Raw genomic sequence first — 18602 nt, 5'->3', positions numbered from 1 at the left:
AATTCCTAGTTCCTATTAGCACATGTGGGTTTCTTTGAGATGGCGCCAGTGTCTCAGCCTGGAGCAACATATGATAAATTTGGCTGAGTTAGTCTCATTGGCATGGCTTCATGTGAGTACTGTTCTAAATAATTATGTACAGTTCTGTACATTAAACCCAAGAGCACAAGGCAAGCTTGGCAACATATTCAATTACCCTTCTTGGAAGTTTTTATTTCCTTCCTTAAATCTGAGGAGTTTCAGGACTGAAAAACAGTTTCATTCCCACCCCAATCCCTGAAGTACAAGCAAGCATTTTCTAGTTTGGACATCCCCGAAGGCTGCAAGGCAGGAACCAAGAATGTTAATAAAATGGGGTAGAAACATCAGAAGGAAATCAGAGCCAATAAAACATTTTTTTTAATAGAGAATGAGCTCACAATTAAATATGTACAAATGAGGTTTATATGTGGAGAATTAATCTACTTTGAAGACCTAGGCCCTCTGGGAATTCTGAATGAAGAACACACTTTGGTGGTTTAGGAAAGCCTATGTTTTCTCTTCAGTTACTGTGACATATCTGTTGTGAATTGCTGGGATGTACAATATACCCTGAAAAATGGACAGAATAAATTGAAGGGGAGAGGAAAGGAATGTTCACCTGCAGCTTGATTCAGTCAGTGACGTTGGGGATAGAGAATGTGGCAGGTTTAATTTGGATACGGAACAATTATGTGGGAATTTATAACAAAGATTACTTTAAAATTCTAAATCAGAGGGCAGTTCATTTTTGCAACTCAACCATCTTGGGTTGAGCTCTCTCTATGCCCCACAACTCACTGAAAATCAAAGCACTATGAAATCCATGCTCAAGTGATTCAAGTTAAACTTCATCTCCTAAACAAGGGATGGCCGGATGCTACCAAGGCTGTGGTGAGCTTGGTTGTATGTGTTGTGAGTTTTGTGTGCCCTGTTGTTTCTAGAGTTGAGCACCCCATACTTCCCCTAGTTCACATTTTGGTTGCAGACTTAATTTATCCCTTAAAGCAAGAGTGAATGGATTTTTTTAAAAGATTTTATTTATTTATTTGACAGACAGAGATCACAAGTAGGCAGAGAGGCAGGCAGAGAGGGAGAGAGGAGGAAGCAGTCTCCCCGCTAAGCAGAGAGCCCAATGAGGGGCTCGATCCCAGGACCCTGAGATCATGACCGGAGCCGGAGGCAGAGGCTTAACCCACTGAGCCATCCAGGCACCCCAATAGTGAATGGATTTATTCCCAGTGTGAGAAGCACTTGTTGATCAGAAGTTTGCATATAATTATGTAAAAAAAATAAATGGAATGTGGGTTTTTATTTTTTTCCCTATCTTTGGAGGTTTTGTTTGTATTTATGAAAACACAGCCTGGGGTTAAGCTTTCAGCTTAATATATTTCTCTTGTTTTTCTGTTTGAGTGACTTTAAGAAGTAGAGGGATTTGAGGAGTTTGATTTAACAATACTGACCCTAAAATGTTTAATGATACAATGATATATAGGCAAAGTTTAGAGGAGACATCAAATTCTTAAGAACAGAGCGAACTAGTACTCACATCAATTTTGGAGGGATTGGATATGGCTTTAGGGATCTCCAAGAAGAATCTATATCTGCTTAGAGATGGGATTCAAATATAATGAATTTGAAAGTGAGTTGAGGCAGGGAGAGGACTTGTCTGAGCAACCGTAGCTCATGTTTAAAGGCCCCAAGGATGTGAAAGCTGCCTTTAAGAACAAAAGCCAGGGCTGAGAGTGGACTTGTCTCTCCACCTGCTAGGTGGGAGAGTTGGACTAAGTGTGAGGCTTCAAAATCAGAAATCTTCAACAGATTAATTTGGGGAGATTTTAGGAACTACACGTGGATGGGAAGATATTAGTATGTATGCATCCTTGATTTAAGAACCACTAGAATAGAGTTCCTCTGCAAATACTAGCTGACTGCTTCTTGGGCACTGAAGATGCAGTTGAGAATTAATATCCCTGTTCCCATGGAGTTTTATTGAAATACTGAGGTGGGCATGAAATAGGGCAGGAGGAGACAGATTGGTGAACAAGATCATCCCAGATAATGTTAATGAAGGAAGCCAGCTCTTGTAATGAAGGTGGGTAATGGGATAGAGCAAAGGAGAAATGATAATACTCACCTTGTATTAATTGGGAAATTAAATGAGTCACTGCACATCAGATAGCCTAGTGCCTAGAAATGTTACTTCTTCTGCTTTCTAGAGAATGATGATATTGAAATAGGCTCTCCTGTTCTTTCTACCAGGAGCTGCCTTCCCCACATCTGTGTGTGGTGGTGAAAATATAAAAATTCCTCTGTTCAGGGGGAAAGAAAGGGTTAAGGTGAATGCACTGTACGGATTCAAGGAGTGACAGTTACTAAAAGCTTTCTGTTAAGTTTCACTTTGTGTTTTAGAAAGACTTCTATCTCAGTCAACTTGAAGAGGGGAATATCCTCTGTGTTCATTTGGTAAGGCTGTTGTAACAAATGGCCGCAGGCTAGGTGGATCCAACAGCAGAAATGGCTCTTCTCACAGTTCTGGAGGCTGGATATCATCCGGGTGCCAGCATAGTAGTTTCCTCTGGGATTGCTCTCTCTCCTTGGCTTGCAGATGGCCCCCCTCCTGCCTCTTCACATGGTCTTCCCCCTGACCACGCACTTCCCTGGTGTCTCTCTGTAGGTCATCATCTCCTCTTTTTATAACAGCAGGTGTTAAATTGGATTAGAGCCCACTCTAATGGCCTCATTTTAATTTAATTACCTCTTTAAAGGCCCTCTCTCCAAATATAGTCACCTAATGAGGTACTGGGGGTTAGAGCCTTAGCATATGAACTTTAGGGGAACACAGTGAAAAGCATTTGACTTGGTAACTATGTTAGTGTCCTGTGGCTACTATTACAAATTACCAGAAACCTGGGGACTAAACACAGAGAACTTTATTCTCACATTTCTGGAGTCCAGAAGTCCAAAAATCAAGGTATTAGCAGGGCCATGATCTATCTGAAGGTTCTAGGGGAATCCTTCCTTGTCTTCCAGCTTCTGGTGGCTCCAGGCATCCTTGGCTTGTGGCTACATCAACCAAACTGTGCCTTGGTTACCCCAAAGCCCCTTCTGCTTTGTGTTCATGTCTTCTCCTCTTCTGTCTCTTGTAAGTGCACTTGTTGGATTTGAGACAAATATCTGTGCACAGATGATGCCACAAGTGTTTTCAGACCACAGTCTGAACACATGGTAGAAGCATTTATGAATGTTACAGTTTTTTTTTCCTAGAGATATTCCTGGTTTTGTGGTTGATGACAGACTCAAAGTCATATATTGGGAATCAAGACTTGTGGATCACAGATTAGTACTTTATACCTACTATAAAGTAGAATGCTGACAGCTTTATTAAGGTTTGCTGATTGTACCATCACTCTTGTTTTTCCAGTGAAACATAAAGTGATTTATGACAGATTCCTAATACAAAAATAGCACAGGAATGATAAATAACTATACTAAGGGGATTATGTGTTCTTTTTGGCATAAAATATATGTTAGCATATTTCATGTGGTCCCTTTATAGATAGTTCAGAAATATACTCATCACTGCTACTGAAGAATTGTCAATGATAACATTATATACTTAAAAATTAAAAACATTTTGTTTCTGTCGTGGACATTTCATTATAGCAATACGTAGAGCATGGAGAATGCTAGTGGAAAGGATATTTGATTGATAGAAATTTCTGGTTAATTGAGTATTGGACAGAAAATCCATTAGTTTTTTTATACTTACTAACATTTCTAAACATTTAAGATCTTTCCCTTTGCCTTATGAAGTTTAACAAAATGGACATAATTTAGCTTTTTCAGTTACATAATGAGAAACTATTGAATGGGTACAACCTCCCTTGCCTGTTTTTTTTTTTTTCCTTAACTAAATCCCAAATATGAGTTTTTTCAGCTTTGGATTTTGCCTCATTCTTATAAAGATGGAGTTATTAAAAATCTGATTATTTAGATCAGATAGAAGATATAAAAAATCGATTACTTGAAATTTACTGCAATAGTAGCTTTAATATTTAGCTCAAGACCTTGCCTATAATAAAACTTCAATAAACATGTTGAGTGATTAATAAATGATAGCTACAAAGCCCCATAATGTGATATAGCTCAAGTATTGATAGTGAGAAAAGAAAACTCTGGGTCCTGTCTCTCTTCATCATTCTGCTTATTCAAGTTAAAGTCTCCTATTTATTATTATTTTTACTACATTAGACCAAAGTATTTACTCATTCAGCAATATTTATTGAGTGTCCATCTGCCAGACACTATTCCAGAAGTTGAAAATCCATCAGTTAAACAACAAAAAAAAGATTGGCCAACTCAGATAAGAACACATTCTATAAATAAATTTGTTGGGGCACCTGGGTGGTTCAGTCAATTAAGTGACTGCCTTCAGCTCAGGTCATGACCTTGGGGTCCTGAGATAGGGCCCTACACTGGGCTCCCTGCTCAGCGCAAAGTCTGCTTCTTCCTCTCCCTCTACTGTTCCCCACTGCTTGTGCTCTTTTGCTCATGTTCTCTCTCTCAAATAAATAAATAAATAAATAAAATCTTAAAAAAAAATTTGTGCGTGGGCGTGCAGACATCTATTAACTACTTCAGAAAAATCTCATCTGTCAAGAAAACAGTGAGAAACAACGTATGTATCGTGAGTAGACTACTTTTATTCTTTGAAATATCTCAAAACGGATTTGTTTGGACATACCAATAGTTTTCATTTAATGTCAAGTCGTAGTAAACAGCCAATTTAAAGAATTAGCATTATAGTTTCAAAATGAACTGAACTCCTGTTTTGTTAAAGTGGTCAGTTCTGATGACACCATTTATCCACACACGTATTAAACTGCCTCTGCTCTTCTGAGGGAAAGATGCTCTTCGGTGGGAGTTTTTATCCACTGGAGCTTAGCGTGTGATAGCATTCCCAGATGACTGGATTGATGAGCAATGAGAAATTTTGATGTGTGCTTAGGATGCCTAGACCTGCATTAAACGAACATATGTAATTATGTGTTTGTATGTGTTTGCATATCCGCTTGTATCCCTCTCCCTGTTCCTGTCTCTGTCTCCATATGCCACTCGTGGCCTGCAAGCTGACTTCAGCTGTGACTTCTTCCTGTGGGACCACATGACAGTCATTAGGATGACACTCCTCATCAGCCTGCTTTTCTATTGTGGTTTTCGAGCTGGTTGTAACAAGCCTTTGCCCACCCCCACCATTCTTCTGGAGCATCTTGTGAGAAGTGCTTTGCCCTACAAGTTGTTGTTTAACCCAGACAGACAATAAAAACCCTGGGGGGGCTTTTCTCATTCCTTTCATTCTGGGGTGGTCATTTTTATTATTGCAAACACATGTTCTCAAAATGCACATTATAGCAAATTTGGTATGGCTTGGCGGTTGAGCGTAGCCCTTCCCCCCTTTCTTAGACAGGCACTTTCGTGGCATACTTTTAATACCATAAAACAGAAGGAATAATCCTCTAAACCCTTTAAAACATTTGGATGCTTGTGTTTTTTCTTGACAAATCATCTGAATGATATCCTCATTTTTGTCCTTAAATCATCAGAAAGCAATGTATCTGGACAAAATTTTCTTGACATTCCTCTAACCCTATCCCCTATAGGATATATTTCACTGAGAGGCCTTTTGAATTTTAGTCCTCTACTTTGAGTAAGGGATGACTATGAGAAATAGAACTTGCTCCTTCACTTGCTGTAGGAATTACTGTGAGCAATTACTGTCCACAGCATGGAGAGACAGAAAAAATTGTTGTCTGCATCTCAGATAGCTATGATATTGTAGTACCTAATTTTCTTTTCAGGTAGTGTGGGATAAAATAGAATACTGGGAAAAAGATAACAGGTAAAGCTATTCTGATCCCTAATTATTCCTTAATGTATCTGATACACAAGTAGTGGGGTTTTTTGGGTTGTTTTTGTTTTGTTTCTGTTGGTTTTGTTGTTTTGTTTTTAAACTGTGGGCAAAAGGGATTCTGGATTACCTACTGTGGTCCCTTTCACTCAGTGAAGCTTCAGTTTAACTGAGTTTATTTAATTTGTTTGTTTGCAAGAGTTACAGTGTGAATGATAACGTTTAACCTCTAGAATTCAGGTTCGGGTAAACTGAACCTGATGTACCTCCTTATACCATCCCTGGACCAGATCTCTAGACCAGATGGGTTAAGTCCTTTGATTAGGAAACCTACTAAGCAGAATTTTAGGAGATCCTGAAGAACATAGTCTATGTGAGCTCTTTTGATCCACTGTGTACGTAATATTTTGATCCAGTATTTTTAGTTATGGTCAGCTCATACTTGAGATACCAGAGTATCTCAACAAGTTGCCAACAAGAATGCCAACAAGAATGCCAACAAGCTGGGCTGCTGTAAGAATAGCCTGTGACCTAGAGCAAAAGCTAGTTTTTATCACCTGAAATGACTCGAAGAATCTGTTGTGGACAAATAAAAGTGAGCTTATAAAAATCAGAGTCAGCATGATCCAACAGAAGGAGGAGTTAAGGGACATGTTGAAGATAAGCATTTAAGGCTTATTTAAAAACTTTTAAAATTATACAAGTGATATATCTTCGCAAGAGAGAATTTGGAAGATACAGATCAACGCAAATACCTCCTTATGCAGAGCTCTTAACTTTCCAGATGCATCCACAGATATTTAAAGTGCATGTGCTTGTTCTATCCTGCAGTTTGAGGAAGAGCCTGATGAATCTGCATGTGGGCAATGAGTTTTAGTGTCTCTGCCCGACGAAGGCCCCGGAAGAGTCATCCTCTCTAGCAGTGTCCTTATGTAGGAAGGAGCGACCCCTGAGTTTAGTGGAAGAGTCAGGGACAAAGCGGTTTTGTACATGCAAATGAATTATAGGTTGCTCTGCGTTAGCGCCGACCACACTTTATGCCCACCTTTCCACATCCCACCCCTTAACGTGATTTTTGCAAAACATCAATGAGTTCATTTGGAGCCAGATTTCAGTGTTGGTCTGTTGTGGATGACCCCGAGTGTTGCTTGCATGTTCCCTCGTCACTGCAGATCTACGCATATGTCTTTGAAAACATCAAGTCTGTTCGACTGGAGGCACTGCTGTTATCTTTGCTGAGTATCGTGGTGCTCGTTCTGGTTAAGGAGCTGAATGAACAGTTTAAAAGGAAAATTAAAGTTGTCCTTCCTGTAGATTTAGTTTTGGTAAGTATGAAATCAACATTTAGCATTGTGCCTTACAGTGCTTGCTTGTTGTTGGGGTAATCTGCAGAGGCTCCCTATATCGTTCACAGTAACCCACAGCTATTCCTGTCTCTCATTAAAGGAGGGCTAATTTTGCGTGGCTATACATTAATGTAAGAACAGGAAACAGTTTGAGTCAATAATTTTAAAAAGGAGGCACACATGTTTTCAATTTACATAGCATTTCTCATACGCTTGTAATTTTTTTATAGAAATAATAGAACATATAACTTAAGATTTTAAATAAGGAGACATTTCTGAGGGTAAGACTCAAAAGATTTCTGGAATGATTCTCTTTAAAGCAGTAAAAAGGGATATCATATCCTATTGATGTGGCTTCTGTATGATATGCATAGAAGTATTATTAGTTGACAAATGTCCATCAGTGATTGGTAGAGTTATTAACACTTTTTTTTTTTACCAACCTAATTTTGCTTTATTGAAAGAACACTCATGATTTTCACTGGCCGGGGCTGGTTCTCTAAGATATTTTTTGTTGCTATAGCTGGCCAAACAATGAATTATACTTTGCATTAAGGTTTATGGTTTAAGGTTTATGGGTTATGCATTAAAAAACACATTTTGAAATTTTAAGAGCCTCTAATGGGAACTCTTAATTAAACAAAGCATTAAGTTGAAAATGTAATGTTAACACAACCACAGTCTACTAATTTAATCATTAATTGGCTTTAGTTTTTTAATGGTCTTTGGGTTACACATGTACAGAACAAGTGATGTCTAAATAATTTCACCTCTTGAAATAGTCGTTTATATTGCTGAAATGGTAGGTTTTCATAAATAGATAAACCTAGCACGTTGGAAACTAACTCTACTTTTGTAGAGCTCACGTGGATGGCCTCTCTCCATAGCTAGAACTTGTATGATTCTATACTCCTGATAATTTATGGAGATCCATGTAACATATGTGATCTATTTAATGTGTGTGTGTGTTTGTATTTCAAATAAGCCATAAAAGTGGAGGGTACTGTGATTATTAATAGTTTTCACAACAACTGTGAAACATACCATTTTATTCCAAAATCCTATAGGTATTAAGAAATCTTATTCTATCTTGGGAAGCTTTATTATGTATGTTGCATGAACCAAAAATTGAAAATAACCTTAAGTAACATGCCCCTTGAGCTAGTAATAAAAAAATTACTTATTCAATGCAAAAGTAGTAAGATATACTTTATCCTTATAAAAAAGAAAAGGAGAGGTAATTCTTACACAAGTTTGCCCCTAATATTTGCAGGATCCATGGTAAAAGTACTAATGCAGGCCCCAATAATTAAAAGTTATAGATCAAAGTGTTAAATAAAACATGTTCTGGGGTGCCTGGGTGGTTGAACTGATGAACCATCTGACTCCTGATTTCAGCTCAAGTCACAATCCCAGAGTTCTGAGATCGAGCCCCATGTAGGCCTCCATGTTGGGCGTGGAGCCTACCTAAGATCCTCCCTCTTCCCCTCCCCCTCCTTCCCCACCCTGCTTGTATGTGCTCTCTCTCTAAAAAATACCCCGAGAAACAAAACCCAAAAAAAGCAAGTTCTGTTTTCCTATTTTGACTAAAACACCTTAGTGATTACCTTGAAAGGTCAGAATGGAGAATTCTCCATCCTTCGAGTTCTGTCAGAATGAGGCAGCATGGGGTGAGCCAACTCCTTGGCCTGCCCCCTTCTCTTCCTACTCCAGCTCTGTGGGATCCACGAGTGGATTCGTATGTATATGTGTGGCTCTTCCTGCTCCAAGCTCCAAACACATCCTCACTCTTTCATCACCAAAACTGTCTCTTGACCTCTTCGGGGGCCACATTGGGAGGATGAACCTGGGGGAGCAGCCTTGGGCCATTGGAGCAGGAAACTGTAGATTCCTGACTATCCAAAGTGAGGTCCAGAAAGACAAGTACAGGTGAGTTGGGCACCCCTACAAAGCTCTTACTTTATGGGGAGGGCCAGATTAGAAAGGACCAGATTAGAAAGCCCTGACTCACTGGGCCTGACTGGACCAGGATCCCCTGTTGCCCCAAGTCTAAGGGCAGTGCTGGCCTTATACACACATATAATATTATAATAATATTGAAGAGGGAACCAATGATTCATCTGATAGAGGAATTTAATTTTGTCAAAGAGATAGAGTGAGGAAATAAGATATTGTCTGAAAGCCAATTCAGTGGCTTAAATTGCTTAATTTTAATATTGCCTATAGGTATTGAACATCATGTATTCTTCCATTTTCAATAAGGAACCAGTATTTTGTGGCTGTGGTATATTTTCTTTTACAGCTTACAATATTTTCTGAACCGATATAAATATTTCATGGAAATTATTAACAATTAAAATTTATTAATCATCTTAGGAACTTTTAAATATATTAATGCTTCTGATTCTAACCTAATAGGCTGAACTTTTAACTACTATCTTCATCAGGAAACACTATTATATCACAATATTTATTGTTCAACAGTATAACCTATACAGTTTTGTTGCCTTTTTAAAAAATCCTCAAGTCTGTTGCTTCTTAAGTCTATTTGATGTTTTAAAATCCTCTGTAAATTAAGTTAAATATTATTATAGAGAAGAGAAATACACAGATAGGAAAAATCCCTACAAAATAAAATTATTGGGCATTAATTGTTAAATATGTCTTAATTTGCTAGTGTGATTTTGTTATACCTTATTTCTGGCCATCTGTGTGGTAAATTTGTACTTTAAATAGATAATTGGTATGTCTCTTTTTAACAAAAATGTATAGTATATAAGTAGATCCAAGCTAATACCAAACTGATACCATAACCATGTGAAAGTCCCAGTCCCTACTAAAATTATGAGAAAAATGAAAAGAGAATGTGAAAATGGGGGGAAAACATGGGGGTGGCATGGCTAGAATGACGGAGACTGAACTGGGTTCTGAGCATCCTTTTTAAAGGTGATTTAAAGGTATGCAGGCAGAGAACACCTGATCTTGCCTATTGTAGGTCAGATAATAGAGCATAGGGAACCTGAGACTCCAACAGAGGTAATTTTAAGAACAGTGAGTTCAGCTTGTTATTAACTAGTACATTTTACTTCAAGAAATAGTCAAAGCTCAAAATTCAAAATTATTCAAGGAGACTGTAAATCATTATCGATTACTGACCTATGTAGTCATTTATGCAATATCTCAAACTCTTGAAAGTTGGTGTCCTGGAGGGAATTGTGCTGTGATATAAAGTATTTCTTCATGTTCCAGGAGATATGTATTTAGGTTGGTTATGGTATCTGTACACACACATACACTCCCATATTCTATTCTGCGCCTCTTCAAAATCAGTCATGTTTGGATTGACGTTGTTGGAAAGAATGTTAGAAAAGCCATATTGTGGGGATGCCATTTGGTTTTTGAGACTACAAATTAAGTGCTTTCAAGTTTCAAAGGCATTTTTTTGATTTTTAAAATTTTCTTAGTTTTTAAAAGTCTGTGCAACTACTACATTACTCTGGACAATCATGGGACACATAAACAATGTTTGCTTTCAGAAATAGCTTCAAGGTGTTTGGGACGCCAGTAATAATTTTCTTTTTCTTTTTTCAAATGGAACCATACAGATTATTGCTGCATCATTTGCTTGTTATTGTACCAATATGGAAATCACATATGGATTAGAAGTAGTTGGTCATATTCCAAAAGGGTAATGTAGTCTTTTTCTTTCTTTCTTTCTTTTTTGTTTGTTTGTTTATGATGGAGGAAAAGTCTTGGGGTAGGTGGCTATGGATTTCATTTCTTTCAAAGGCCCTCTATGGGACAAATTTTAATTAATTTCTATTTGAAAATGATAGGAACAAACAATACACATATGGAGAAAGAGTAACCTTTTAAACTGTTTGCCTATTACTAGGGAAGTTGACAACTGTTTTATACAGCATTGCTTCAGGTTAAAGATTTGGAAATTATTTACAAAGATATTATTTGGGGAAAAAAAGGAGGGTATTGAATTTCTAAATTATAGTCATGCTCTGGGATTTATTGTTCCCTATTCCACACATGCATTCTTATGACTATTTTTATTTCACTTAAAATGTAGTAAAAGCACATAAGCATCATTTGAAATAGCAATCCCACAGGCCTGGGTGGTGTATAAGGTAAAAGAGCGTAGAAGTAGAGAAGAGGGTATGGTTTCTCAGAGCCTTCCTCTGGACCCTAAGAGGAAGGTTAACAAGAAGTGTTCACCCTAAAAGGGCAAAAACATTGAGCCAAATACAGCCTGGAGGAACACAAAGACACCTTGGGGAAGAGAGGGGTGTCATAGGGTTATTCCCTCTTAATGGGCTGTATAAACACTGGTACTTATAAATGTGGGGCAGAGTTACAGTTGTTTCCTCTGTATTTTTATCTTCCAGTCCCAAATTTTGGTTTCTCATTACATTAAAATGGAGGAACAGTAGAAAAATTATCAAGGGTTAAAAAGATAATTTTTTTAAAAATCCTGTCTTAAACCTTTATGTTAGATACAAGCTAATGGTTGTTATTTAAATCAACTTGGGTTTTCTGCAGGGGGTCTCTACTTTTCCACCTTCAAAAGTCAATTTATTGTTTCTAGGTCAGCTTATTATTAATAATAATTAGGGAAGCTCAATTTTTATGAAACAAGTTCTTATACTTTGAAATGGCAGCTCTTTTATATGTCATATTAAAATATCTTAGGGCCTATAATGTTACGCATCAGTTTCTCTTGGGTGTAAACTTAAGGAAGTGGATAAAAGAAATCATGCGTCTCCCCCTCCTGCTTTAATTCTCCTTTATTTTGAGTGACCTTTCCACACCCATTCTCTGAAGGAATTATGGAAGGAGTGTGGCATTGAAAAGAGACAGTGAACCCCAACATTACCATTCACTTTGTGATTTAGGTACATTACCTAAACTTTCTTAAAATGTTTTCTCTGCCATAGAGTGCAGGAGTGGCACTCATGTGGGGTTGTGTGGACGATTAAATGAAACAGCTAATTGAGAGAGCTGAACATTCCACTTTCTTGCTAGATATTAAGTCAACATGATTTATCTTCCCTTTTTCTTCTACTTTGTCCCCAGAGGGATTTTGCGTTTATTTTTGGAGAAGTAAGTCCTCCAAAGCATCATCAGGGATAAATAAACAATGATCCTTTGGCTCAAGTAGTTTTCAAAAGACAAGGAAACAATGGCTGAGTATTAGTTGAAAGAAATATTTTAAACTCTTCCTTAAAGCTGAGGAACTGGAAAAAAAAAAAAACTGGGGAACTGTATTTTGCAACGGAGGGTACATGGAAACTTTACACACATTTTTCTTAACATATGTGATGCATAGTTAAATGTACTGTAAAAGGATTGAGTTAAAAACATAATTAAGATTATGAATTAAGATTATAATTAAGATTATGGCAAATTTAGGGACCAGCTTAAGAATTGTAGCTCACAGTAAACCATTGTTTGCATAAAACACTGTAGTACTCAGGGCAGAAAGTATAGTCTTTAACGCCTGCCAATCACATATTTGGAAACGTTCTAATGAAAGAACACTCCAGATCTGCTTTTGTTCTGATACAGGACATTTTTGTTGAGACAGAGTTTCTGTAGTGTAACCTGGGCATAAATGCCGGTGGAGACATGGAGCCCATCTCCATGGTGATCCTTGTGATTTTGCTTTTCTGCTAAATAATATTGAAAACAAAGGGCTTCCAACCACAAGGCTCCTTGTTCACATGGGTGTTTCACTTCCTCTAGGCAAACTTCATAGTCATTACCACAGTTGAATTCAGTGTAAGTTGTTACAGAAATTACATGAAAATTGATGGTCTTTCTTTCCACAGAATCCCTCCACCTAGAGCTCCCCCCATGAATGTCCTCTCTGCAGTAATCACTGAAGCTTTTGGAGTGGCACTTGTCGGCTATGTGGCCTCCCTGGCTCTGGCTCAAGGATCTGCTAAAAAATACAAATATTCAGTTGATGACAACCAGGTGGAGTACGCCTCAGCCCCCCCTCTACGGTGGTCGTGTCATGGTACTCCGGACTCCCAGACCCTGACAATGTTGAACTTATGAGAAATATAACTTCCCTGAGTGTATAGCAAGAATAGGTAGAACAAAACAGAAATCTCTAAATCATTCATAGAAAGCTGAAAATCTGGCCTCCACGGGTTGGTTTAAACTATAAAATTTTTTCCCCCTAGGGAGAAGGACATCTTGATGTCCTTTCTGGTGTTAGGATAGAATCTACAAATATTTATCATTGCATGCTGACTTTTAAAAATCATGGATTTCAAAGTAAAAATAACACTAATATTATTTATGTTAGTAAAAAACTAAAGAGCGCAAGGGTTTATTTTAAGAATATCAAAGAATGAAAATTTTACTGATTTACTTCTGAAACGACTTCTGCTAGTTTCTTATTTTAATCCTTGTGGCCCTCCCTACATGCCTGCATAGGTCTGCGGAGGTAGCTGTGGGACAGTGGTTATGAATGTTCTATTACCTGTGTCTAAATCTCACTCTGATGCTATGTGTCCTTAATTGGCTGTGTGCTCCGTTTTGTTATCTATGAAAAAACCCCACATTTATTCATTTAACAGATGTGTATTGAGCTGTGCCATGTGCTGGACACTGGTCTAGGAACAAGGGATGCAATGGAATACAACACAGACTATGTTGTTCCTTATCTCAAACCCTCCCAGTGGCTTCGCATCATATGCAAATGAAACGCCTCTTTTCCATGCCTCACAGAGCCCTACACCACCTGCCACCCTCTCTGTCCTCTCTGATCTCGTATCCATTTTACACTCTGTTTTTGCCACACTTACTGCCTTGCTAATCATGTTTCTGGCTTAGGACATTTGTACTTGCTGCTCCCTTTGCCAGGAACTCTGTTCCTTCAGATATCTGCATGCCTCTTTTATTCAAAGTTTCCCTTCTCAGGGAGGCCTTCCTTGGTAAACTAAAATCCTAAACTCCAAATTTTTCCACTCCCTTCTCTGCTTTGTTTTTCATTATTAATCTTGTTTACTGTCAGCATTCACTCACTAGAGTGGAGCTGTCTGAGGGCAGGGATGTTTGTTTTGTTTACTGGCAACAGCAGAAGCAGGAAAACATCCAGGTAACATTTGATGACTTGGACTGGGATATAACAGTGCAGGAGATGAGAGGAAGACAGATTCTGGATTGGATGTGGATACTATCTGGGAATAGGGGAAGAAGCCAAAAACATCTCTAATGTTTTTGGTTTAAGTAATTGGAACTTGAGGTGGGGAAGAACGTGGGAGGACCCGGTTGGGGATGGTGGAGAGCAAGAGCCTGATTTGGTGAAGTTTGGGATACCTGCCAACAATCCAAATGGAGATGCTAGGTAGCAGGTTGGCCATATGAGTCTGAACTACAGAGGAGTGGCCCTGGCTAGAGATGTAAATTTGAGAGTTGTCAATGTGTATTTGGGTAGCTAAGATCAGGGAGAGAAGTGGTCCAAATTTGTGATTGGTTAGATGAGAAGGAACCATAAAGGAAATGGAGAAGTAGTGGCCAGGGAGGTGGGAGGAAAACAGGAGGGTGTGAGGTCCTAGCAGGACCTAGAAGGAACCTCTAAGGAGGAAGAAGTGAGAAACTATCTCAAAGGCCACTTTTAGGCAAGGTAGATAGGAAATAACCACTGGAGTTATCATTATGGGGGCCATTGGTAGATGGCCTACTTCCCTAGAAGGTGGTTATGAGCATTAAATGCTTAGAACAGTTTCTGGCTTATTGTAAGCACTCAATAAAAGTTATATATATATAACTTTTATATATATATAACTTTTATTGAGTTTATGTATATTTATATGTATATTTACATATAAATATATGTGTATGTATATATATATATACATATATATATATATATATATTTTAAATAATAAGGAGAACTGAAATTGAATACAAACAAGCTTCATTCTTTGACAAGATGTCCCTGTGGTCTCCAAAAGTTGATAGTGATTAAGTAATATATTCTCTTACTGTCAATCCCGTAGGAATTTTTGGCCCATGGCCTCAGCAATGTGATTCCTTCATTTTTCTTCTGCATACCAAGTGCTGCCGCCATGGGAAGGACTGCCGGCCTGTACAGCACAGGCGCGAAGACACAGGTAAGTTCATCATTCAGAATGGACCAAAAAAACTGCTGGTTACTCTCATTTTTGGAAAGGGGGAAACTGCTGGTTACTCTCATTTTTGGAAAGGGGGAAAATTGAGCTCCTCTCTAAAGTCCTGAAAATATTTTCACTCCTTCAACTTTTTTCTAACTAGTTTTGAGAAAGTCTGTCTCTTTCTTATGAATGATCCTTCCAGAAGCCCAGTGACTCAGGGAGCATACAGAAATCCTACTAGTGGCAGCATTACTGTTGGCAACCTTTGAATAAAGCTCCCTCTAGTGGTGCTGCTGGTTTTGTGTTTTGCTAATCTAGCCATTCAATTTGAAAAATTTTCCTTCTTGTTCATTTCCTTTAAATAAAATGAAATCGATTATATGCAAAATCTGTCCTTGATGCTGAAATGTCTGTCTATAGAGATGTATAAGTATATAGACAAGTGGTAAGTCACGTGTGCACATTTTGGGTTAAAGAAACAATTATATATGTTTTAGGAACTTAATTCAACATTTGCTGAGAGCCTCATCTATACCAGGTATTACGCTGGATGCTGGTAGGCAGACAGTGGTGATAATGAAGATGTTGTCTGGATGATGATGATGGTGGGAGTGTTGGTGAAAGCATATACTATGTCATACTTTTTACATAAATGTGTATGTCATATGTATATGTCATGCTTTTTATATAAATGGACTCTTTTAAACTTTAGGCAATTCTGTGAAGGAGGTATAATTATTATCTTCAGTTTCCATATGAGAGAGCTGAGGAAAAGAGGGTTAAAATAACTTATCTAGGTCACAGAGCTCGTGAATGGCAGAGCTGGGATTTGAACCTAGATAGATCAACCTCAAACCTTGCACTTATAAGTAATGTTTCACTTATGAAAATTTATGCAGATGTTACTATAAGAAATTAATATTAACATCTAACCATCATTAAAGCAACTCCCATTTATTGCACTTATATGTATTGTTTCACATATGAAAATTTATGCAGTTGTTACTATAAGAAATTAATATTAACAACTAACCATCATTGAAGCAATTGAATGAGAATTTAGAAAACATTTTATGTGATGACTCAAACATTTATTAGGGGTCTACTTTATATTAAGTCATTTGGGGGGGTTTTAGAAGAATGAATTTGAAAAAGATATGGCTCTTGACCTTGGGGGCAAGTGGCAAGAGAAAGATGGGTAAATGGAAATTAAAACATAGCACAAAAGTAACTCATAAAATTACTGATGAATATACCATGGAGCAGAAAGGAAGCAGCAATAAATTCAGAATGTATAATAATTTCAGAGACAATTGCCACAACTCATGAGCTGAGATGTGATGTCGTCATTCAACCTTGTTTTACATGACAGTTTGATTGGCTTTTATGCAACTAGTGACTTCAAGCCAAGGTTTATCATGTGTGCCGGCATGAACACTTGCAAACTGGACTCTCAGGTGTCTGGGGATTAAATTCGAATGTTTAATATGTAGTGTACTCAGTATCATCCCCGACTCTGAGGACTCATCTATCTATATAAAATTCTAGGATTTTATACAAGTTTCCACCTGGTTTCTCACGAGGTAGAAATATATTCCATTTCCTCTCCTTGTGTTCAGACTAGATAAATAAAGTAAATGGCTGAAGGCATGCATTCCAGAGCCTGGGCTGTGTTCTGGCTCCACCATTGGTTACTGAGTGACTTAACACAACTAACTTGACCTTTCTAGCCTGACTGGACTTGGCTGGTAATGTATTTGTTATGGGGATTATATGAGTTAATATGTGCTTAGTTTGCCCAAAGCCTGAACACTAAATAAATACTCCTTCAATGTTAACAATGATCTTTGGTTGCATTATTATTATTGTTCAATATTTTTATTATAATAAAATCTTTCCAGAACTTTTTGTTTGACAATCCTGGTTTGACTGCAATGCGGTAAGGCAGTTTCAATTACAAGTCGCCCCTCCAACTTGCTGGGGATGTTGAACAGGTTAGCCTCCTCATCCATCACACGGACAAGAGGAGGTTGGAATAGAATCTGTGTGATGTCTTCCACCTCAGGGTATATCACACCTGGAGTTTCCTTAGGCTTTTACTACTTTTCCAATTACTCTTTTAGTAATAACAAAACTGTCTCATTAATCCTTGTAACTTTAAATATTGAATGTCTAAGGGGACAATATATTGAGAAAACATAGTTATTTTTAAATCTTGGATGTCTTTTTTTCCTTTTAGTTGGATGTGCATTTGTTCGACTAAGAGGGTGGGGATGGAGGGGCACCTTTCTCTGTTCTGTGGGCCGTATGTTTGAATAATAACAGCAACAGAACTTCTCTAACGATTTTTCAGAGTTATCTTCTGCATGGCATTTTATTCTAGACTTCAGAAGAAATGAAAGAAATCTAACAAAACACAAGTTCAGAGATACAAAGCTCAGCAGGAGAGTATTTTCATGCTGTTCCGCTTGTTGGGATGGTCACTAATCTGTTCAACCCATTAAACTGCACAGGGAAGGAATCTGATTTAATGGGCATACCCAGATTGAGAATGCTTTCCCACTGAAGTTGTTTTAGATCTTCAGCACGTGGCACTTGGGAAAGCCAAGTCTGAAAAGTTTTGTTTTAAATAGGCTATCTGTGAAACCTGTTTTCTGTGTGACAAGACTTTACAAAACAACCCCTTAAATGGTTCTGTCTCTTTTAGGAACTAGAGTTATCCTCAGTAAATTAGTCTAGAAGACCTAAGAACTCTAACTTTCAGGCTAAAGACAACTAATTAAAGGAGCAGTGGGAACCATTTTCCACTGTTAATTATTTCACCAACAGACTCTTTTCTTATTTGGAAATATTATTGGTATTTCTGTAGAAAGTTATCATTTTCAAATGTAAATATGTTCTTGTTATTGCCTCCTAAAGCACTTAAAAGGCTTTGCATGGGTCTTGGAATTCACACCTTTATAGTATCTACCAGGTTCTGAGTGCTTCCTTCTACAGTCTCATCTTGGACTCCTTTCTTCCTCTTTCCCAGCTCTTGGGCCCAGGATCCTTCTTCCTTCGGGTGGGCCACAAGTGTCTGTGTCCTCTGCTGTGGCTGTCTCCCCTTCCCTTCTAAGATAACTCCTCCCATCCCTCAGATCCCACTGTTCCTTCTGGCACAGCTGTTCTCTACTGCACATTAAACATTCA

General features: G+C 37.9%; 1 protein-coding gene across 1 annotated transcript in view; it reads left to right on the top strand.

Moving 5' to 3' along the window:
• LOC111146693 (solute carrier family 26 member 7) overlaps nt 1–18602 on the top strand; it is a 112759-nt gene that overhangs the window by 53636 nt on the left and 40521 nt on the right. Inside the window, exons 6-9 of the mRNA XM_022502356.1 lie at nt 7102–7254; nt 10881–10963; nt 13116–13263; nt 15300–15413. Of these exons, the coding sequence (XP_022358064.1) occupies nt 7102–7254; nt 10881–10963; nt 13116–13263; nt 15300–15413 (498 nt within the window). The remainder of the gene's footprint in view (nt 1–7101; nt 7255–10880; nt 10964–13115; nt 13264–15299; nt 15414–18602) is intronic.

The sequence above is a fragment of the Enhydra lutris genome, unplaced genomic scaffold (genome assembly GCF_002288905.1).
Source record: "Enhydra lutris kenyoni isolate GAN:26980312 unplaced genomic scaffold, ASM228890v2 scaffoldscaffold14, whole genome shotgun sequence".
NCBI lineage: Eukaryota > Metazoa > Chordata > Mammalia > Carnivora > Mustelidae > Enhydra > Enhydra lutris.
This window is presented reverse-complemented; position numbering and strand designations above follow the sequence as displayed.